The sequence below is a fragment of the Echeneis naucrates genome, chromosome 1 (assembly GCF_900963305.1).
Source record: "Echeneis naucrates chromosome 1, fEcheNa1.1, whole genome shotgun sequence".
Taxonomy (NCBI): Eukaryota; Metazoa; Chordata; class Actinopteri; order Carangiformes; family Echeneidae; genus Echeneis; species Echeneis naucrates.
Genome location: NC_042511.1, coordinates 23,538,171 through 23,562,832, shown reverse-complemented (window position 1 = coordinate 23,562,832; position 24,662 = coordinate 23,538,171). Strand labels below are relative to the sequence as shown.

The following is a 24,662-nucleotide window of genomic DNA, read 5'->3' as shown; positions in this document are numbered from 1 at the left end:
CGATTCTGGGTGTTATTTTGCTTTTGGCTGGAAAGAAAAACAAACCAACACGGGACAAAGGAAACAGATTCCCATTATTTGGACAGAATTAGTCTTTCCCTGAAAATATTGTTGTGAATGGAATGATTTATCATCTTGTGACACAGTGATTAAAAGCTGACTTTTAAATGTAAAATGAATTTGTGCATGATTTGATAAACTTTAGATGATTTAGTGGTTTTAAAAATAGGTCAGGAAATAATAGACTCATTATAACATTCCACCATATGACATGCTGACAGAAGTGTTAATGGATGTTTTCTCTCTAGTTTTAGTTTTGGTTATCATTCCTCACATTCTGAGCATATCCTTAAACACTTATCTCTCAAGAACATCTGAACCATCATACAGCTGATGAACAGCTGTGGTGAACACTTGAGGATGAGTCTTCTGGTTTGTGTGTGTGTGTGTGTGTGTTGTCAAAATTGGGTGGTAAAAAGAGAAGTAACCACGTTTGTCCAAAATGCAGCTGTGAAACCATCTTGTAAATATAACTGTAATAACTTTTAGCCAAGACTTAATTAGATGTATTTGACACACCCGTGATTTCAAATGTGCGACAGAACCATGTTAAATGGTTGTGTGTCCCTCTGATGATAAAGCTCAGAACAGCAGCTCTCGCAGATTCTTTGAAAACGAGCTTCGAGATCAGAGGGATGATTCACCTGCAATAAACTCGTTGTCTCCTCAGAATAGCCGAAGCAGATTGCTCCTACATTCTCTTTGCTTAAGCGCTACTCGCTAGCATCCAAATCATCCGACCTGTTGTAAATATACACAGTGTATAAATAGAGGATACTGAGACCTGAGACGTTTGGATTCATTTCCGAGGAAGAAGAGGTTTGTGTTCTGCTGTACTGGGTGGTTTGGTGCAGGGTGTCCATGACTGCGGTCAGGTTTGAGGGGTATGCACACAAATTTTAGAACCGCTCCTGCCGTCACTGCTGCACCGCAGGCTCAGTGCAACATTTCATCTGCTTAATGGTGGATTAAAGCATCCTGTGGGCAGATTGATATAGGCCGGTGCTCTCACTAGTCTTTAAAGGAGAGCAGAAGCCCATGGAAACAGGCTGGATATAGCAGCTGGATCACACCCAAACACTGGGCAACACATCACTGTAGATGGAGATAATAAAAATATTATATGCCTTATGATATTAAACAGGGCTCTAAAGCCATACAGCTCAAACTCCACACAATGAGCATGATTATTAGCATTAATTACTAAACAATGCCAACAAAATTGAATAGTAATAAATAGTCTAGCTCACAAACTACCATATCTGGTATCATAAAAGCCAACTATTGGTATATTAAAGGTTCAGTTAACACCAATAACAATGAAACAACTAATTTAGTTCCAGACAACACTGGATCCAAGAAGAAACACCCGGCTACTGAGCCAAGAATGTGTGCAGCTCAGTGTTGTGGGATTCTTGCCTTTTAACGTTGTCACTTTGAACTATGTGTGTTTGCACCTGGAGCTCATGTTTGCACTAACAGTAGAACAAGCCAGAGGCTCTTTGAAGAATTGTTTATGAAGGTCAGCAGGGGAGCAGCAGAGATACGCTATCATGCATTTGACAGATGATAAAAAAAAATAAAATAAAAAATAAAAAAAACATCCAGAGACTTTCCTTTCGTCCATCTTCCATCTCATATAAACATCTCATTGCTCACGCATGTCAGTAGGAGAAGAGAGGAGCAATGCCAAATCTTACATCTACTACAGGCTATTTAGGGTCAACCTATTTGTTATATTTGTGGAATTAAAGATTGGTTAAAGCTGAACTAATTGTTTTGTAATGGTAAAAGTTAGAAACAGCTTACACAAGGCAAATTCTCAGTGTAACAGAAACTTTAATACTCTTGAGTATGAAGAACATGGAAGAGCAAAATGTGGCATCAATAAAACAATAATGCATTATAAATTCAAATTTGACAAGCCTATACATACAGTACAGGCCAAAGGTTTGGACACACATTCTCAAACTTTTGGCCTGTACTGTACAAAAAAAAAAAAATTATGTAAAAAAAGATTTTGCTCCTGTAAATTGTAGGAAAAGGAAAAGTCTTCGACTACCAGGCTGTTTGAGGGAGTGGAGGTAAATACAGAGTGCCAATGCATGTACTTATATCACAGTAAAACAACACATTTATTTACATTATGTATTCAACATCAACAACGTGACTAATAATAATTCAAAAAAATTAAATGTGTAGCTTCTTGAAAATTTGTATCCCCCCCACCAAAAAAAAAAAAAAAACAAACATTAAATATATAGACTTATAACACACTTGGGACTTTTCAAATCATACCAATTATTTTAACACTGACACAATAAAAAAGCCCAACTAAGCAGATATCTTATTTGGAAAAAGCTGCTATGTTACAACAAAGACATTTCCAGGAAGGAAGGAAGGCAACAGCCACTTAAATTTCTCACACAGGATGAGGAGAAAGGTCCTTCGGCCATCTTTTCTTCCATCTGAGGAAGAGAAAAGAAGAAAAGAGACAATGTATTTTGACCCACAGTCATGTGTCTGACAATCACCTGCTCTTTGCAACTTGTAACTTCTGCTTCATCAAAGTTTATGTGGCCTTTGCCATCACCTTTGATCCTTGGGGAGAAACATCTGTTTGAGGGAAAGAATGGCTGACATAATCCCACTCCACATCTATTGAAGTGATTTACGCTTAACCATTGAGCAGCTGCAAAAAGCACTGTGACAACAGCAATGAAAAAGCTCATCATCTGGTTTGTCAACAATACATGTGTAAATTTGTGTAATTATTCAGATCTGTTGTGGGTTTTGTTGTAATGATTCCTCCGTCCACGTCCGATGTTTTCAGGATGGTTGACGCTCCACTTGCTGACAATCATTCAACTGAAATCATTCCTGTCAGAAACGTGTTTTGTTCTCACAAACTCCACAATATCAAATTTAAGTTGAGCTAATCTGAACTGCATCCAGTATAAAAGAGGTTTAGATCAGTCAGGTGACTACTGCGGCTCAGGTTGCAGGTGAGACTTCTCATTGATCTCTCGGCTGTGTTGGACTGAGCCACAGGAACAGAGAGGGATCTGTGGAGACCAGTTAGCTGCTAAAGAGAAAGCTGGCTGCTGAAAGAGTTGGAATTCCAGGAGGGATTTAGGAGCGCTGAGGAAAATTCTCCACTGAATCCCTTACAAGGATGTTCATGCATTTCAGTCACAATCCAATGGAGAAAAACACAAATGCTATTCAGGTAAAACAATGCACGGTTGTGAAAACAGTTTTGGAGGCTTTTTGTTGTGTTTTCTACCGAATTTGCATCTAAAGCAAGCAGAAAGGTTCATAGACTGTTGGAGAGACAAAAAGGATAGAAACTCGAAATTTTAACTGCTAACATTGCCGACAGTGTGACATGACATCAAAGCGCCGCTAAGCAGAGCCAAAGTACGGTCAGGGAACTGCACTTGTTTAGATGCTGTAAGGTGATGAATGTCTTTATTGGGGCAATGGACATGACAGCAGTTTTACACGAAACAGAAGTCGTAACAACTGGAGCAACAAAGTACATCAGATCTGACGGATTGATTGCTCAGAGGTTAAGTTTTCTGCCCTAGAATTCAAAGGGACGGTTTCATAGAAAAAACAAGCTGCAGATTTATGGCTCAGATGGGAGGTTTGTAAATATTAGTGCAAAGGAAAATATGTAGGAAACACAACCTTAGAAAGGTTCGTGTAATGCAGAAAATATTGTGAATCAAGTGTGAATCAAGATGAGAACTCCTTCAATCATTGGTGGTTGGTTTATAAAATTCAAGCATCCACCATTTAATATTCTGACAAAACACACTAAACCTGTAATAGCCTGTCTGTCATTTTTCATACATGCATTTCTGATGCAACAAGATGAAAAAGAGATTGAAAAAGGCAAAAATAAACAATGCAGATGTTACAGATAGACAAGAACAAAAGTTCTTGTTATTGCCCAATTCGCACATAATGCCCTGTATCAAATATGATACAAACAAAAAGCAAAACAAATATGATTATTATTTTACATTTTGTTGAAGGGCAAAATAAAGACATGAGATTGAAAAAAATTGAATTATCTGTCCATTATTTCTGGGGTCGGGCATTACAGGGCTGATAACACAACAACAGGAAGCTTTAAAGTTTGATAGTGCTGACATATGTCTCTTCACATCAATGGCCACCTGCTGCCTCCTACTCATTCTTTGACAATATAACATAGTGTGGAACAAAACAGTTTTTGGTCATCCCCACATCAGCTTGAGTGGATGAAAGGGCGCTAAAGGTTTTTAGGAACTTTCATTTTGCTCACACTAAACTGTGTGTCAAAGATGAGAGACAGAGGTGTAATGAAGATACTCTGACAGTTTGACAGTGTCTGAGGAATGTGGAGCTGATGCCAGAGGCAATACCCGCAGGTGAATCAATGCCTGTCTGTCAGCAGGCCTGCCAATTGCACAAAGCCAGGCCAGCAGGTTGCCATTTGGGGGGGGGGGGGGCAGATTGATTGTAATGTAGTTGGATTCCAACAGTCATGTCTTCATTTAATAAATGCGGTCTTTAGACATTTTATTGAGTCCATTTCATCACCTACTTTCCTTCACATTTACCTCAGCTGTTGTTACTTTTTCTTATCTGTTAACAAATATTAACCTGTGAACAAACTAAATTAACCAAGGAAAGATAAGAAACTGTGTGTATTGAATGCTTGACAGCAGCTAAGCACACCATTGATGATTCATAATGATTCATCAATTAGAGACCTTTCCGATTGTTAATAAACATTAAAGATTACGACCTGATTTATTTTACAAATAAATCTACGTGGAGTAATGTTTGGGTAAAGTCACCACCCGGAGAATAAAGATCATCCACAACACAAACTGAATCTGAACCTGAGCTCCAAGAACTAACAATGCAAAACAAAACACCTGCTCACAAAAACAATGAAGCATTGAAGAAGATGAGAAACCAGACATGTATATACAGATCAACCAGGCACTAAGTGTTAAGTATTCACCACTGACTGTGATTCCACCGCGTTACTCTGGCACCACTTTTCCTTTGTTGAGTTTTGTGCAGCACGGTGTGCAGTGGAACGTGCACTGCCAAACGAAGCCCTATAAATATCTTACGGGCCACCTGTCAAAGTAAGGACTGAATTTGGAAAATGTTATCATCAAGGGATCAAGCATCAGGGAAAGGAGAACTCATCCACCGTAAATGGATTATAAATTCTAACCAAAGATGAATAATTTACTAAGAATTTTGTATCTGATATAGAAATCGTAGATTAAAAAAAAAAAAAAAAATAGAACAAGGATGGAGAAACTGAAAGCGGTATAGAGGCAAGCCAGCATTCAGTTTTGCATGTTCATCGACTTTTCTCACAATTGAATTCATTTCAGGCTCTGACATGTGCTACGGTCTTGTTGAAATGTATCCTGGTCTGCACTTTACATCCGGGCAGCCGCCACACATCCAATTCTGCAGAGACTTGCTCAATGTTGAGCGAAGAATGTGAGCCAGTTGACTCTGACATTGGGGCCACATTATTCTCCTGCAGTCACTGTGAACCCTTTCATTAGGATTGTCTGACCTCTGACCTTTGCAGAGGACAACTCCAGAACCTCTTCAGGTCAAGAAACCAGAGGAGGAACAGGACGAACCCTGCGTGTGTGTTTAGTTTTTTTCTTCAGTAGGCACGACACAGGAGACTAAAGTGAAGGAAGGTGTCAGTCTGCTGTACTTGTGTGATGACTACAGCCGGAAAAGTTCTACATTCGTTTCCGTTGACCTCATTTGTCAGTGTCTCACTGCTTTCAACAAAAGACCAGACAACCTCATAAAGGGCTCAGTTTCAAAACAAACTCACCTGAATTGTTTGGCAAACAATCAGCTTGTCCCCTTGCTCTATTTTGTTTGGAACACAATTCCTAATATGTTGACAGGAAATTAAAGGGGTTAAAGGGAAAGGCATCCTCCTGACAGATTTATGATCCCCATATATTGTCCAAGAATGGACAGCAGTGCTGTTGGTATGCCTAGTAAATAGTCAAACAAATTAAACCTGTAAGAAGGGAAACTAAATGTGGTTCAGTTTGACCTTGGAAACATGATGGTCAAGTCTCTCTACCGACAGCTCTTTATGCACAAAATGGATTCAGAAGCATTCATCTATTAGTACAACTTCATTTCCTCCAGACATTTTGTAATCACTTAATCTCTCAGCTACATTAAAGAGTTGATCTTTCAAGGAGTACGTACATTTTAATTCCCAGTTCAAACTTCAGCTGTATATCATTTATATCGTGACCTTTGTAGGTTAACGCTGACAGAGTGCTGGTGTGTGTTTGCACTATGATGGTGTGTTTGATCAATCAAATGTCTCTCTATTTACTATTTGGATTTGGATTGGATTCTTCCCTGGGTTGAAGAACAACGACTTACAGTTGAGCCAGAGATCTGACATTATACCGTCCATCTGCTCTCACTGCTTACAGTAAATGTTACACCACGAGGCACAATCACACAACTTAAATAAATCATTTCAGTTTATTTTCACTTTAACCATTTTGGATTGTCGTTCACGTACTGTTAGGTCAAACCACTGAAATTGCCGATGATAAATTTGGTCTTAGGTAAGGTAACAAAAAGTCATTGTACCCTTTAGAGCTTATAAAACTGAACAGTGGTCTTAAAAGAAGGATGACAGAGTCTCAAAACTGTGTACAGCTTATATTGCAGGAGCATCCCTTTAATAATGGAAGTCTAATTGCTATCTGCACTTTCCAACTTTCCAGCCACAAGTTTTCGTTTTCAATTTTGCTGTCTTTAAGAAGTGTTGGGAGGAAGGTGCAAAACAGCTGTTTTGGTCTTGTTGTGTGAGGGGAGTGTCAGTCTGCGCTTTCCAACAGTCCCTCCCTCCTGTAAAGCTGCTGATGTCTAATGGGCGACCTGACGTCCTGAACCACTTCAAAACTCACAGGCAGGAAGCTAATAATAACAATGAGAGCACTCATTGTTATTACCGAGATAAAGATCCTGCATGCACCACGAACAACATTGTCATTCTGCCCTCCGTGAATAATTTCTGCTCTTTGGGGGAGAAACAGGCAAGTAGTTAAAGAGTTGAATAAGTATATTCATATTTTATGATTTTTTTATTACCATTTATTCCCCTGAAGTTACACACAAAGGCTCACGGGGGATTGACTACCCTTTCCAGGCTCAGATCTTTGATCTGTGTCTTTTTGACCCGTCTCTGAACCGGCAGCAGTGACTTCAAATAGGAGCCGCTGCAAATAAAACAAGTTGCTTCTAGTTTATTACTAGCCTTGTGTTGCCCAGTTTAATCTGAGTCTGTCACTCTCTTTCCTTTGCCTTTACCTCTTCCTCTCTGTGAAATATTCGTCCCAGGTGGTTCGGACAATTTACACCAACATTGGTCATCAAACATGAAAGCAAAGCGCTGACTGGAAAATAGCACTGTGAGTCCCAGGTCTAATTATGCTGGTTTGGTTTATGACCTGTCAGTTCGTATCCATTATCCAGTGACGCAGAATAGAGAACAGCTTTTCAACTTCAGTTTCCCACTTGCTCATCACTTTCCTACCCAGGTGGGACGAAGAGCTCACTTTTTCTTTTTTCTGCTGTGTTTGCAGCTCACATTCATTGGGCTACTTTAGAGGGATGGCTCACACTCGGGCAAAGCCCCAAAGCAGTTTCTCACAGTGTGAAAGGACTGTTGTCTATTAAAGGTCAATATGAAGCTTAAAGATAAATGCGTGCGAAGTCCAGCAAATAAATTATTGCTTTCTATCACTAGGATTTTTTGGTAAGACCAAGACTTCTTCTGCAAATGGACAACATCGGATGCATTACGACAACACCTGACAGAAGCATGGCTCGCAACTTCATCTAAAACAGAAGTGTTCTGGCAAATGAAACAACGTTTGACTGCTAAAGATCACATATCATGTTCTGTCTCTCCATAATAATACATAACTATATTAGATTTCATATAATTGTGGTTTCCCTCTCGCCCTCACAACTGACTACCTTTCCTGAAATGCTTGGCATTTCTAAAGCTGGTGTTTTTGTGGAAATTGAGATGATCCATGACTGCTAACACAGTACTTGTGAGCGGTTAACATCTTAGATGTGAGCTTATCATCAGCTGTTAAGAGCAGTGTGAATTCCTCCAGCCTCAGGCTGCAGCCTGAACGTGGCAGGAAGGAAGGGGGAGTACAGGTGCATATTTCGGCCTTTACTCCTCAAGCACATAATGATTAGACTGAGAGGGTCAGTGTTACCACCAGAGTGAGAAGAATATATAAATATAAATAAATATATAAATAATAGAGCAGGAGGTGGCAGAAGGGTAAAAGGGTTTGAATACAATAAAGTAAAGCAGCAACTGCTATTTCATAACTGTCTAAAGATATATAAACAGCGGCTATGCATACAGGAGCCTTCATGCGTCAGTTGTCATCATGTCTTATCGCCTAATTGTGGATCTTTGGTCACGTGATAATTATGATAGTTTGAGTTCCAGGGTAGTTGAGCTAAATTATTTTATAAGGATATTAATACATCAAAACCGATTCAAGAATTAAAAAAAAAGAAAGAAAGAAAGAAAACAATTACGGGACAAGAAAACTGTTGTCATGTTGTCATACTGTCATGCAGTGAGATCTTTGATGCAGCTTCCATAATGTGTATTTATAAACCGGACACCAGGCTACCAGTGTGACTTACAATTCTGGGGACAAGAACATTTTATAATTTTAGATTTAATGGCGAGCATTCGTCTATTTTTAATAATTCAGGATGAGAAGGTGTAATACAGAACTCCCTGTGGTCACATGTCGACCTGCCCTCCTGTTGTGGGGGTTTTCCCTTTGCTAACTTCTGAACTGGCTGAGCAGAGCAGCAGCTGCAGGAGCACATTCATGGTCTTACCAAGGTTTTGAGGAACAGGACAAAGGCAGCGGGGCAATAATGTCACACTGGAGAGTCAAGAGCAACGTCCCAGAAGATGTGGCTCAACATTGGATCTGTTGAAAGGACAAGCAAACACTAAAAATAATCTGTTGTTAGCTGTTAAGAAAGGATAGGTTCGGATGTTCTCACATCCCAATATGAACGTGTGTCGTTGAGATTTCTGGAGGTTGCGTTTTCCAAATCACCTGCATGTGGCTTTCCTAGAGCTCACAAAATCTCACTTTTTCAGTACTATCACTTGACTGCAACACAATAATAAAACAGCTGAGGAATTTTGTAGTAACAACTGCAGCTTAGCATTAGCTTCAGTTGATCTTCAGGGTACAGTTACCATTAAAGTGTATGGATATTTCAGTAGAATTAAAAAACAAGAATTTTTGTAATGCACTACACTAAAGACAACATACCTTAATGCCATCAAGTAACTGAGAGAATGAGAAGAATAAGATTGAGTAAAAAAAAAAACACCTCCAAGCAGGGCTACACTCAAAGGCGGCGCAACAGATGTGTGTATGGTGTAAACTGTGAAATTGGGAAATCAGGCTTAATGTAACTATTTGGAGAGGGCAAGATTATTTTCAGTACCGACCTCTCTCCTGGCCGAAGTCAGTGTTGTTGCTGTTGTTCTCATTTGGCTCCTTCAGAGATTCCACTGAGGTGTCTTTGGAGACGACACCTTCATCATCCGTTTTTTCTTCCGTGCTCTGCTGCTGAGCAGGAGGACTCTTCTCACCAACGTCCTCTTTGGGTTTGTCCTCTGAGCTCTCTGGAGAAGGATCTGGAGCTGGAGTGCTGGGATCATCATTAGATTTATCAGCCTCAGCTGTGAAGGACAAACACAGCAACAAGGGTTAGGGTTGATGATGCGGATGAATTCCAACAACATGGAGGCTGAGTTCTAATGAAATGTACTGAAAAAAATGTCTTTTATTTCAATAGGACGTTAAACTGTTACAACAGATTTATTGCTTTGTGCATTTGAGAAATTTGTGTGTCATTTGAAACTTCTAGAACAGCAGATTGGCTGTTTGGATGTCTTCTGTATTTAGTTGCCATATAATAACCACATTTCCACTCATAGCCTGAAGTGGTTTTGCCCTCTCTGATAGTCAGAGGGGGGATTTCTCTTGGCAAAGGCATTTTAGGGGGCCACCATGTTGGTAATGAGGTGGCTGATTAGTGACCAGTTTCTAATGAGCTCCAGCCATGCAGCTGTTGGAGGCTGTGGGAAAGCAGGGCGGCCCCATCATTATCTGGCCAGGGTTAGGAGGAGCGAAAGCGGAGATGAAGGGTAGGTGACTGTGGCTCTAGACATAATTCTGCTATGACTAAGATGGCTCCTCAGACATTATTACAGTTTTAAAAGAATCATCGTGTCCGTGTGGTTAATGGCTGAGGCCTTGCCTCTTTTTCACAGAAGGGCTGCTGAGACAACTGTCAGCTCAGAATGCTTATTTTAAATACTAAGATTAGATATTAGTTTTGGTTTAAAGTACAATATTTAACGCAGTTAATCTTATGTGCATGCTGTCAACAGTAGACTTTCATTCATTCATCATTCATCTCTGACTGCTTATCCATTTCTGGGTTGCTGGAGCCAACCCCCGCTCACACTGGGTGAGGGCGGGGGTACAATAAACTTTCAAAATCAATCAAAAACAATTTCCACCACATCACACTATGATTATCTAGCCAACTTAACTTATTTTAGAAACAATGATAGAGGGAAAATCCAAAGATGTCCACTGCCAGAGAGTATTGCATCTCAACCTGGTCAGCCGAAGCTCATTTCTCACCCTTGAGTGTAGCCAACATGCACAAACAAGTCAGTTTTGAGCAAACCTTGACCTTTACACAGAGAGGACACAAACAGTTAATTAGTGGTCCTGAGAGGCGCACTTCTCTGTTTTAACCTTTAGAGTTAGCCAGGTAGACTGGCAGTTCACCCCCTGCTTCCAGTCTTGGCCCTTAGCTAAACCCCTAACTCCATACTCTCTCTATAATGACAGGGGAAGTCAGTTTGCTAGCACATCTTGTCAGGGCGGTGTCAGCATGTTTAGGTGGTCGGGTTCTCCCACATATTTACTGTTCATTCATTGTCCAAATATCTACAAGTGCACCTCACAGTGGGTCATTGTTTTCTTCATGTGGGTTATAACCCAAACGTGATAAAGGCAGAGCGGTACTTCTTCTCTTGACCCACAGGAAATGACAAATCAAGTGTTTCCTGGTAACATTTTGTTTCATGGTTAGTTGCTGTTTCTCATCACTGTCATGCACAACTACAAATTTTTCAAAGAGATGTTCCCTTTTCCTTCCCGAAATGATGGTGACAGCAATTGTTACTTGAAAAATACAAATATAATATAAAGAAAATGCATTTAAAAAAAAATATCTTTAAAAAGTTTAGATGATGAAGGGGAAGTAAGGGTCGGGTTAAACTGTAGGGGTTTCCGTTAACTAATGGCAGGGGCATTGAGTCATGCCAAATTGTGGTTATTTTCCGTCTTATCTCGTATATAAGACTTTCAAGTGTGCTGTAATGATGAAACTTGGTGCAGCCAGAGATTTCATAATTGTGGAAACTATCGTTTGAAAAGCACCTGGCAGGTTTCTTCAGTGTTCCCTTTGGTAACTGAAACACAGAGTTTGAGTGTACTGGTCCGACACATCAGACAAATCCTTTCTCATCTGCCCCTGCGCCTCTTCTGGTTGTTGAAAAACTTTCCTTACTCGTTCACCATAAGGAGATGAGAACAATATGAGGTGCTTTCCAAAGCTGCCATCAGTGCCATTCACTGATTCACAGTGTGGCTGAAGGCAGAGAAGCAAGCTCAGACACTTTCCTGCTGGGAAGATCCCCAAATGAAACCGGAACACTTCGTATCTTCTCAGAAAAATGGACATTTTAAAATAATAGCAGAAGGAAAGGCTATTTTGCCCCTTTTCTGATTGATTTTTCTTATTTTTTATTGCCTCGTACTGCAGGGCACAAACTGTTTGTCTAAAAATGTACCACACAAAAAAATAACTGTAATATTATCTCTATTGGAGGTTTCAGATTTTTGAGTTGTTAACTTGACTTCCGTTTCCATCATGTGGTGGTCTTTGGTACTGCATTTTCTTTTTCTCTGTTTGTTTCCATCAGGGCATTTCAAAATGTTCTGTGGAGGTTCTTAACTGATTTTATCTTTACACAAGCTGTTTTCAGCTCTGTGTGACTCAGGTGGACTTGCCTAACATCAAATTTCCTTCCTGTGAAAAACACAAGACTGTGGTGATGGTTTATAAACACACCGTGGTTTGATATTTAACAACTTTGTTTAACACGTGGCAAAACTGTTGCATTTTACATTCTATCATTGGAATGTGCAGCTAAATAGCCAGTTAAATATATAGATGCAGACAGCTCCCCGCAAACTGTACTTCCTTTGATGAAATTTTACTGCTCTTAAGGAAAGCACACAACATCACAGCCAAATTCACTTCTGTTTCTGTGAACGTCAGTAATGTGACACATCAGTCACATATTTGTGCTCACCTTTCAGCTCCTGTTGTTCCTCTGGTTTAGCCGCTGCTTCTTCTGGCTCTTTTGTTGTTTCTGTACTCTCAAAAGTTTTCAGACCTGAAAAATGCAAAGGCGTCAGGATTCATTTTTTTAGGCTTCATTTAATATTTTTTTTGTTGGTGATGCATGCAGCACCACAGCGGCATAGAGGTTAATGCTGCTTGTCCCACAACAAGAAGATCACAAGTTTGATTCCCAGGCCTGGGATCTTTCTATGCTGGATTTGCATGTGATCCCACCGTCCAAAGACATCATGTTAAAGTCAATTGGTGACTCTAAATTGTCCGTAAGTGTGAGTGTGGGTGGTTGTTCATCTCTGGACGGTCTAAAGTGTACTTTGCCCAGTATTGCTTGGATTTGCACCCCCAGGCAACCAGGAAAACGGATAAGTGGTGCAAGATGAATGAATGAATGAATGGCTATGTATGTGGTTGTATTGGACAAACCGTTCTGAGCAACAGCATCAGCGGGCATCTCAGGCTCTATAGTGCTAAGAGGGATGTTGGCTTCGTCTGGTCTGGAAGCCAAGTCCACAGAGTAATGCTGAGGAGAGAACACACACTTCAGTGTCAGATTTAGGCCAAAGTCAACAGCCAGTTAGTCTAGCTTAGCTTCAAAACTGGTGAAAAGCCGAGCCCAGTTCTGTACAAAGTTTCCCTCCTGGCACGTTGAAAGCAGAATAATTGACACATTAGATCTTGTGATGTTTAATAAAAATCAAATCCCTGAATTACAATGTAATTTTAAATATGCAGCAGGACAATTTCACTCTGCTTCCAGTTTTATAAGTAAGCCAAGTTTAACTAAATCGAACTAAAATAATCTAAACTAAATTAAGATAACCATCTCAGGCTGTATTAACTATTAACTGCAAATATTTCTGTGCTGAAGTAGAAATGAAGAGCTGACATACTCTACTTACGTTTCCTCTTTTCCGGGCAACAAGGCATGCAACTAAAAATGCCACACCCACAATGATGAGCAAAATGATGATGATAATTCCTGAAGGAGACACAGTTTGTGTTTATAATAAGGAAAGCATCTTCACCCTCCTCACGCAGTTTTGGTGGCAGATGAAATATATTTTGTATTTCTAAGCCTGAAGTAGAGAAACAACCTTGTATATACGTTGTGTTTTAGCATAATTCAAAATGTAAATTTCATTTATACTCACCAATGTTGTCATTTCCTTTATTGCGGGCAGCTGGATTTATAAGAAATTCAGAAAGCATTTAAAATGCAAAAAAGTTCAGAAAATGGGAATATTTGAAAAAGTATCAACATGTTGTGATGTTTGGATCCTGGTGTAATCCTACTGTGCCACTTCATATTGTGAGAAAATGCTAGGTTGGGAATCGCTCCAAAATCTAATTTGGACATTTATATAAATTATTTATCACTTTCCTTAACTATATTTAGTATAATATAAAAAATAACTCCTTCTATATTCAGGAAACACCAAATTGATGTATATTGGCAATTCATCAGCAGCCTCAACTCACTCTTGTCCCCAGCGTTGGTGGATGGTCTTTTAGTAGTTAGAATGCCTGGTCTAGTTTTTCTGGGGTGCATGGAGGTTGTGCCACCTGAATCAGAGAACCAGGTTAAGCCACAAGAAAACAAACAGGTACAGTCATAAAAGAAGCGAGATGTAATTGTGGATGAATCGACTTTGAGATCGAAAATCTCTGACAGACCGAGTTTCTGACAAGTCCGTGTTTTTGGATTGATAGAGTAGGTATCAGATAATAGCTCCCACCTTTTTGCCTGGTTTCTGAGGGCATGGCTGCGCTGCTGATCGTGTCACTGGTGGGACTGGCTGTTAAGGTGGTGTTCATGTCACTGGTGGGACTGGGCGTTAAGGTGGTGTTCATGTCACTGGTGGGACTGGGCGTTAAGGTGGTGTTCATGTCACTGGTGGGACTGGGCGTTAAGGTGATGTTGATGCTGCTTGCTTCTGATGGTGTTGAAGCCATCACTTCAAATGTTGTTTTCAGAGTTTGTGCAGCTGAAGCCACAACCAAACCTGTAAGATTTACAACTTTTAATCTATTTGAACACAAAATTGGCAAAGTTTAAATATTAATATTTGGATTCTGTTCCTGTTCCTTCATGATCAAGTTAATGTCCGTATTCAGCATCAAGTCCTCCAACATGAATGACATCGGTCATTTGTCCATACCTGATATGACCTGCTGTATAACCCCTATAGCGATCATACCGGCTCTTATGTTGTCATGGCTACAGAAAGAACAACGTGTTTAAACTTATGAAACAGGAATGCTTTGGTAAAGTTAACGTGGAAGCTGTGCTACCATGATAGACTGGGTAACCTTTGTTGTCATGGGAACAGTAATAAATAAGCAGACAAGCCTCAGCAGTGGTGAAAAAAACTAAAATGACTCTCCAATATCAAAGTCGTGCATTTTGTGGACCCATCCATCCATCCCAACCTCCTCCCAGCACAGACCATGTTCTACTATGTCAACAATAAAAGGTAACTGTGGGGCGCATTAACCTGTCAGCACAGATGACATATGGCTTTACTTTTATTTACAGGAGGGCATTCTTGTGTAAAACTTTTATATTTGCAGGCTCTCAGTGTGCGTGTGAGTGTTTCTTTTTGTAAACCGCCAATCTAAAAGGGAACCAGCCACTTAAGTACTGTATATCAAGGTGTGGTCCCGTTTGTCTGGTGTTTTATCCAGAGTGAAAAATACATACTGTCTGACATTAAGTTTTCACTTAGAAATAATTATCAGATTAAGATTAAGATAAAGATCCCTCTATTGCCATTATACAAGAGTTAAAAATGGAATTATGTTACACTCGTCAGTCGAAGGCTAATAATAAAACTACTTTTGAAAAAACTATGCAATCAAACAAACAACTAGTTTTTACAGTTTAAAAGCACTTATCTAAAAAGACATTTTTGTTTGTTTTTCCATTTTTGCCATCTACAGTAAATGACTTGAATCCAAAGAGAACAGCTGAGGTCCAAAGTTTTCAGAAGAAAAATACTTTTTTTATATGTACAGCTTTTATAAAAAATTTTGGTAGTAAAACAATAGTAATGGTATCCAGCTGCATTTCAGTATAAATTGTATAATATAAGGAGCCTTACCTAGGAACAAGATGATAAAACCAATCGATGGCATTGTAAGTTTGTTTGATGGCACCAGTGGGAGAGAAAATATATCAAAGATTTATTTCTCTTGAAAGTGATACTTTCATACGGTGCTTCTTCCTCGGGGCCCCACAGTCTTACTTGCGCCTAAGGGAAGCTAAAAAGAGGATCAACGTCTCTGACCACAGCAGGATGTACGAAATTTTTAAATGGTGACAGAGGAAATATGCCACTGGTACATTTCTTCAGTACTCTCCTCTTAGGTTTCAGCTCTTCAGTGATGACCATACATGTCTGCAATGCTTTGCTGTGAATCTAAAGCTCCTTTGGGTTCGACGCAGGAAATTTGTCCAAACATTAATACCTGAGAGCAAATACTTATCTATCTGCAAGTGATTAACTTGGCAAGTTATAAATTTCAATTTGTTTTCTCAAGCCAAAACTGTGAAGGCGTGGTGATCAAGAAACTGATGGTGTTTTAATCACTGTCAGTACCATTTTTCGCTCACAAGATGTCGCTGTGACTATGAGAAAATATGTCAGACAAACATGAGACAGCTGCCCTCTTGCTGAAGGTGTGACTTATTTTGACTAAATGTATTTCCTGTGAGCCCTGTGGGCCCATAGTTAATGCATACTGTGTGAAGACGTGAGGTGCTGAACGCACAAAATGTGTTCATCATACATTATTTTAATGACAATGATCCGTTACAACCTTTCAAAAGCCAAATTTTCACTGTCTGCAGCTTTTTAATGATTTGACAAATTTCCCCTTCATCTTACATAATTATGGCTAAGTTGTGCTTTACAAAAACATTAATGAGCCACTTGTCATTTAGTAGCAACTAAATAATCGCCGCACAAATGGGTCTACGTGACTTTTGTACGTGGAGCTGTTGTGGCGGTCTATGTGTGCTGAGCCTCGTAGGTTCGTGTATTACGGTTTCTTTCCTCATGCCAGTGGTAATCAGCAGCAGGATTAGTGTTCACTGCCACCCAGTCACTGGCAGGCTCCACGTGGGCCACCTCAGGCCCCCTCTGCTGAGAGGCCGGACCAGGTCTGTGTAGGACCCGGCTTGCAGTGACAAGGAACTGTGAGTTTGCTAATCCTGAATAAAGACCGCCGCCTATCACCACATCACAGAACCCAAACACCGGCACTACTACAACCTGGTCCATTGGATGAGCTAATGAGCAACGGGAGGAGAGGAAAGGAGAGGAGAGGAGAGGAGAGCAGAGGAGAGGAGAGGAGAGGAGAGGAGAGGAGAGGAGAGGAGAGGAGAGCAGAGGAGAGGAAAGGAGAGGAGAGGAGAGGAGAGGAGAGGAGAGGAGAGGAGAGGAGAGGAGGAAGAGGAGGAGGGAGAGGCGAGGGAGGAGAGGAAGAGGGAGGAGAGGAGGAGGAGGGAGAGGAGAGGAGAGGAGAGGAGAGGAGAGCAGAGCGAGAGGAGCGCATAGGAGAGGAGAGGAGAGGAGAGCAGAGGAGAGGGAGCAGAGGAGAGGAGAGGACGAGGAGAGGGAGCGGAGAGCAGAGGGAGAGGGGCGAGGAGAGAGAGGCGGAATGAGGCGAGGAGAGCAGATCGCGCGGCTGAGGAGAGCAGGGGAGAGATGAGGAGAGGAGAGGACGAGGAGGAGAGGGAGAGAGAGGAGGAGCGCAGAGGAGAGGAAGGAAGAAATGGAGAGAGAGCAGCAGGGGGATTTGTGAGGAGAGCAGAGGAGAGGAGAGGAGAGGAGAGGAGAGGAGAGGAGAGGAAAGGAAAGGAGAGGAGAGCAGAGGAGAGGAAAGGAAAGGAGAGGAGAGGAGAGCAGAGGAGAGGAGAGCAGAGGAGAGGAGAGCAGAGGGGAGCAGAGGAGAGGAGAGGAGAGGAGAGGAGAGGAGAGGAGAGGAGAGGAGAGGAGAGCAGAGGAGAGGAGAGGAGAGGAGAGGAGAGCAGAGGAGAGCAGAGGAGAGGAGAGGAGAGCAGAGGAGAGGAGAGGAGAGCAGAGGAGAGGAGAGGAGAGGAGAGGAGAGGAGAGGAGAGGAGAGGAGAGGAGAGCAGAGGAGAGCAGAGGAGAGGAGAGGAGAGGAGAGCAGAGCAGAGGAGAGGAGAGGAAAGGAGAGGAGAGTGTTTCTATGTGTATGTGTGTGAGACACAGAGCGGGGAGAGAGCTGGACCACCCACCCAGAGGATTCAGAGGCACAGGATTCACAGCCCATTCTGTTGACCTGCCACACCGCCCCAGCTCTGAGCAAGGCCCTCCCCAATTGTTCCGCTTGCTAACATGAGGAGGGGGTTAGACAAGGAGGAATGGGGGTGGACGAACAGTAAACAGTGGGCTGAGCTTCTCTCCTTCAGCGCACAAAGGGGCTGAATTGTGTCGGGACTGGAGCACTTTTTAGAGTGGCCCTGCCATGGGGCCTGAATGAAACATCTGTGGAGGCTGAGCCCAAGGGAGAAAATGCTATTTTGCTGTTCAACCACACTGACAACCTGTTTTCTCTTTCTTCGAACCCCCCTAACACAGCCACACACACACACACACACACACACACAACACCACCGCTACCCCTCACTGTTATTTCTCCCTTGGCCTTGTAAAACTATTCACACTGTATATTCACATTTGCCAAGCTAGTAACAGAGAAGCAACAGTAAATGAGGGAGAAAGCTGAGAGGTGACTTCAAAGTTTATTTTAGCATGCAGTCACTGGCAAACAGCAAATTTTTCATTTTTCAACTTTCCAAATGGCTTTTTTTTTTTTTTCAAATTCAACTGAATTCATTTGACTTTGTTGGACCTATATACATTTATTGAAATCAGTCGATATAAATGAAACGTATCAAACAGGATACGATTTTCAGGTTATCATCCAACCTGGAGTGCTGGATAATAAGCTGAAATGTGTTGACGCACTGACTACAGGAAAGACAGTAGGTGAAAGTTAAATGATGTCCATCCATCTGTCAACATCACCTCTGTAAACTCCCCCACACTCTCTGACCCTCGTTCCCCACAGTGCTGTGCTCATCCATCATATGCAGCTCAAAGGAGAAAATACTGAAACATTTCATTTTAATTGAAGAGGAAACAAAGATCCCTGCTAACTTCCTGGTCACCCATTTTCTATAATCAATTTCCTCCCTTTGGTCTTATATCATCTGTAATTACTTTCCCTTTCCCGCCCCTTTTGGGTCCCTCCTGGAGCAAAGGTCCGCACACACACACTTATTGCTAAACCCCCTACCTTAAGCAGGCAATACCTTCGGCATCAATACATGCAGCCCCCCTTTGGCCACTCCAACCTGAACAATAGAGAAGACCCACTGGCTCCAGAACCCCACCAAGCAACCCCTGACCCAGCCTACTGACACTACTAAACCCCTGCACACACACACACACACACAGGTTCATGTGGTATGTACTTTTATATTCCACTCATAGAAATGGTCACACATACACACCAGCTTATGCACGTTGTGAATAGGGAGACAGGGGGAGGGAGAAAAGGAAGGGGGGGGGGGCAGGTCCACTTTAAATGCCAGCTCAGCTTATAATCACTGGAGTTTGAATTTAGAAGACTTCTTATGCTAAAAGGTGAAGAAGCCAGAAGACTCATTGACTCTCTTCATTCTTCCGGGCTGCCCTCTGTCACTCACTTGACTCAGTGAGTCTCTCTGATCCATCAGCTGGGTACGTACAGTGACAACAGCCAAGCTGTGCCGACAATAAGCCTTCAAATAAAACAATGTGTGCATGAAATGTGAGCATGAAAAGCACAAATTCCACTTCAACATCACCAAGTGATTCCTTTGAATAAAACGTTGAGGTTTATTTGTGAACAGTTCCCGAGGAAGTTCATTAGATTAAGTTACCTGCCAAAGTGAATTATGAAGACAAAGCCTGTGAACATCTCCGGCTTAACCCACAGGACATTTTGTCTACATCTGGATGAAAATTTGCTCTAAATTATACACCTTTATTGGACTTCACATTTCCCAAATATGACCACCCAGAGAACATAGACCATACCACCCACGCACTATTGAGTGGATTTATCTCTCAGCTGATGCTGGCATGCTTGATGAATGAAAGCAGCTTACAGTATTGGCATTGTTACCATGTTTGATGGGGAAGTGAAACATTAGTATCGCTTCTATAAATAGGTGTTAACCATGGGAGAGGTGTCACCTGAGGGCAACAATTACAATGTGAATGCCGAGAAAAACGCTGCTGCAATATTGTAAAAAAATAAAGAGCTAAAGCGGAAATGTTTGTGTGTGGTAAAGAGCGGAGCGCTCCAAATTTGGCTTCCAGTTAATCAGCAGTGTAGTGGGATTACACAGACAGGAGGTAAACAGCAGTATGAACCAGAGGATACAGACAGTGCAGCGGCAGCTAATGACTATTTTCATCATTGCTCAGTTTTGTTTTGTTTTTTTGACGACAATTTATCAATATAAGGATGTTTTAGTCCAAAAATATCAAAAATTTGTAAAAAAAAAAAACAAAACAAAAAAACAATCAAACTTCACCAGACTCCAGTGTGACATCACTGTACATCTCTAGAAAGCAGATAAACAAAAAAATCCCATCTCAAATTTTCCCCAGGCCTACTAAACGATTAATCAGCTGCATGTTTTAGTAATTGATATAAAATTTAAGTCTCATTTTACAGGTTTGTTGATAAAAGACTTTTAATCTGAATTATTTATCAAGCAACAACACTAAAGGGCTGGGCACTTATCGTAGTTCTTCTACAGGCTGAGACAATGATTTTAAAAATGGGTGGATTATTCACCAACGGGAAAAATCTTGAGTTGCAGCTGTATAGTTGCAGTGATGAGAGACTTCCAGCACATGTGGACTCAAGACAGAGGCTACAGTTTTCCTTTCTGCCAGTATCCATATACCAGCTGTTTTTAAATTCAGGCACACTGGCGGGCCTCCAGCTCTTCCAGCATACCATCATCTGTACCGTGCCACCTAGGCAGTAGATAAAACCAACTGGTATCTATCTTCACACACACACACACACACAGGCACACATCCTGGACAGACCATTGATGTGGGCCTTCTTGTGTGGGATAAAGAAAGAAGACAGCAGGAGGAAGACGTGAGGGACAAGACCAATTTTCTGGAGAATTTTCAAGAGTCTAATGTGCAAATGATAACGGTTCATCCAAACTGCGTGTGTGGTCAAGTGATGACAAACCAGAAGTGGGTTCACACACACAGCCATGCCCACACACATGCTGCATGCACACACATATCGACTCAGTGATTTGAGCCTTTGGTCTTCATCAGGTCAATCAGTGGAATTGTGAGACCTGGAGGCTGTGAGGCTGGATGTCCTTTTACTTCCCGAACTCAATGTGGCCTGTTCCAGTTACTCTTGAGTAAATACAGACCATCAGCATACAAGTGTGTGTGTGAGTGTGTGTTTTTGTGTCTGTGTGTGCGAGCGCGCGTCTGCGTGCATGCATTTGCATGTGTTTGTGAGAGAGAGAGAGAAATTTAAGGGGAGAGAAAGAGCATAGTAGTTGTAGCAATCTGGGAACAAACTCTGTGTGGGGTGGAAAATGAAAATTAGAGGGTATGACCTCATTGTCATTTACTGTAAGACACATTACATATTATCCATCCAGTTCATTAGACCAACCATCAGCTCTGAGGTACCCATAATGCTCAGGGCCTGCTCGGACATCACAGGATGTGAAAAGCAGAGCTCAATAGTTGGGAATATGCTCTGGATGGAGAATGTTCATTTGAGACTAATAGACGTTGTTGTTGTTGCTATCACATTGGGGCCCCAGCTGCAACTGTCTGTGAGCACGTGTGTGCACATGTACGTATTACATGTGTCTATTTGACTGATACACACACACACACACACACACATAAAGCCCACCACAGGCAAAGCCTATCACAGAAGGTGCACAGATGTGCTGCTGGCTACAAGCAGAGGTAGGTCTTGCATTCAGAAATGATAGCTCTCATATGGCATATGGTAGTAATAGTGAAATCTGACATCATTTCATTCTGAAATGTATAACCGGAGAAAGAAGACAGATTGTAATGTGATGTTGTGTAAAAGGTTTTTTCCCCTCAGTGAGGTTCGGTATGGACACTGATAAGGAAAGCGTTTAATCATGGCGTTCCACTTCACTGGTGGTTTGTGTGGCAGCTGCTGATTGGTTTAGTTTGCGTTAGGGATTTCTGCAAAAATATATGTTTAGCCTGAATTTATCACCAGATTAGAAAGAATTCCACCCATTACTTCCTCAACACGTGCATTTCCTTCCTCTTCAGCAGGAAACGTCAGATCTTTGTGTTTGCTCTGCATACCCAAGAATAGGCTGCAACCAATATCGATACCCAAAAGGTGCCTGGAATTATTATATTCAATAATTACTATATTTTTACAAATATTTAATCTATTGCACCTCTTATGTACATATTTTGTATATATGTTATTATTTGTTCTCGTTCTGTCTTGAATGTTGTGTCAGGCGCACCTGTGAGATAAACTATTTCCCTCTCTGGGATCAATAAAGCAATTCAGATTTTGATTCAGATTCAGATTCTGCAGTTGCACATCAATCCATTTTTGCTTTTATTATCTTATTTGGGCAAGACTGTTGCCCCACAACAAGCGGGTTGCCGGTTTGGTTCCCGGCCTGGGGCCTTTTCGTGCTGCGTTAGCATGTCCTCCCCCTGCTTGCATGGATTTCCTGCAGGTTCTCCAGTTCCCTCCCAACATCCTAAGCCATCATATTTAGGTTGGTTGGTGTCTGAGTGTGAGTGCAAATAGTTGTTTGTCTCTGTGCGTCTCCATATGACCTGTCCAGGATGGCCCCGCCCTCGCCCAGAACATCAGCTGGGATTGGCTCCTGACGGATAAATGGCTGAAAATGAAATGAATGAAATACTAATTCTTGCAAAAAGAAAAATTCTTAGGTCCATATAAGACTGCAAATGAAAAGTTAAACAAACCTAAAAATGAATAATTAGCTGTAACTTTGGTAATGCTAGCTGCACAGCACAATTTCTCAAGCAACTTTTAGACAAGTGTAAAAAAGAAATGAGCTCCAGGATATAGTAGAACATTAGCTGTTAGCGAAGTGGCACCAATTAAAGAGATGGTATTGGATCAGTGCATGGACTCACAAAAGTCAGGAAACTGTGAAGGTGTGCGTGTCAAATTTTATGTGAGTAGCTGTAAAGAAATTTCAGTTTGGACAAAGTCAAAGGATGGACAGAGTGACAGAGCCGGAGCTGTCCACGTGGATAAAATTCAGTGTTTACAGAAGCTGTGCTGTTATTGCCTGGATAATTCAACAAAAGCGCTGAAAAATTATGCCTGTAAATCATTCTCCCAGTAGAAAGTAGTTCTTTGGTAGAGAGCCATCAAAAATAAAAGCTGTTGTTTCTAGAAATATTTCACATTATGAACACCATACAGTGAATGAGGCTGGTGGTATAAATGAATCAGTCCCCAATATCTTCAAAATCTGGCCAAATAAAACCAAAATTATATGGATCACAAGATATAAATGAATTAAAGGGGAAAAACTATCCTTTGTATTCCAACAAACAGTTCTGTGTGAATTAAAACCAAATGGCTTTTGAACATGTTAAAAGTGGAAGAAATATTTCCCCACCCAGTGCCAGAATCACCCCTATTTGGGGGAACCACAAATGTAGGAGATTAAAGTTAGGTTTCACCATACGAGGTTTATCGATACTGAATACTGTCTTCAGCTAATGAAACACCTAAATTCATCATTAGTATTAGAAGTTAGTTTCTCTTTAGTGGGGTGCTACCATGAAATCTGCTCTGACTCGCTCCCACCAGGTTTTGTATTTCCACTTTGTGCACACACCAAAAATTATCTCACTTCCTCACAACAGCATGGCCCTCTCTCCACCTCATAAAACTTGTTTATCTCATTTTTAAGTTACTTCAATAAAAATTCTTTTTATAGAAATTCTCCCTGCTTGTTAATGACCAACAACTTCCTTTTGATCATGTTCCGCAACAAACGCCACGCAGAGGGCACGGTGTCAGTGTTAATGTAAATCATGGACCAAGTCCTCCCAGTACTGCGACACATGGCACGACCAGCAGTGACCACGGGGAGGGTCATGGTGGAAACGGGGGTGAAGTAGGAGCAGAGAAGGGGTGTCCGGCAATGCATCACCGATCCCTCGAGTGCTTTCATCTTCTCTGATAAGTGCCATACCTAATCAGGTTAAAGCAGCGCATGCCATGGAAGGAGAGGAAATTCCGGCCAAAACGGTAACGTATCTGTTCCGCTCTCATGCGTTGCATTCCTCCAGCTAATTAGGACTAAATATCTGACCCCGGAGAGAAAACGTCCACATTAGTCCTACCAGTCAGTCGGTGTGGTCCATCTGCACTCTCTCTTTTTGCCCCCCACCCCCCACTGCACCCCTTCTCCCCTCTCACCCTAATTTGGCACACAGATGACAAAAAACATAGGGGAGTTCTCAGTAGGTTTCTTTCTTTCTTCTACAGCTCCCCTCCTTTTTCTTCTTTAGCATTAGGCCCCATCATTACTGACAGGCTATCAGTTGTTCTCATAGCAGATTATCTACTGCCAATGACCTCCAGGTCATGGCACCGTGCTCTCTACCACTTTCTCTCTTTGCTTTGCCCTTTGTCTCGCCACAGATACACTTCAATGAGTTTTTTGGCTTTGCTCACAAATCAAAGATACTATTGATCATAGCCACACTTTAAGTTTAGATAGTTCAACAGCATAAAATGTCAGTTTTTAAAAATCAACCACTGAGTTATGTTATAAACAAGACATTTGTCATGCTTTGCTTTATTTTCTCACTGCAAACATAATTTCATCTGATATGGAAAATGGCAAATGAGTTGCGAGGCTACGA

At 41.4% G+C, this 24,662-nt stretch overlaps 1 protein-coding gene across 2 annotated transcripts; it reads right to left on the bottom strand.

The window, feature by feature from the left end:
• Positions 1-2,305: 2,305 nt before the first annotated feature.
• Positions 2,306-15,890, bottom strand: LOC115048607 (uncharacterized protein DDB_G0290685). 2 transcript variants are annotated; one of them, XM_029510220.1, is made up of 10 exons: positions 15,762-15,890; positions 14,397-14,663; positions 14,140-14,223; positions 13,812-13,841; positions 13,551-13,639; positions 13,084-13,180; positions 12,611-12,694; positions 9,659-9,892; positions 9,028-9,122; positions 2,306-2,528 (listed from the first exon to the last, which is right to left on the bottom strand). In XM_029510220.1, the coding sequence occupies exons 1-9, from the start codon at positions 15,793-15,795 to the stop codon at positions 9,070-9,072; spliced, it is 972 nt and encodes a 323-aa protein (XP_029366080.1). In that variant the 5' UTR covers positions 15,796-15,890; the 3' UTR covers positions 2,306-2,528; positions 9,028-9,069. The 2 variants fall into 2 exon arrangements, with proteins under 2 accessions (XP_029366080.1, XP_029366089.1); XM_029510229.1 differs by having other exon boundaries at positions 13,560-13,639.
• Positions 15,891-24,662: the final 8,772 nt, after the last annotated feature.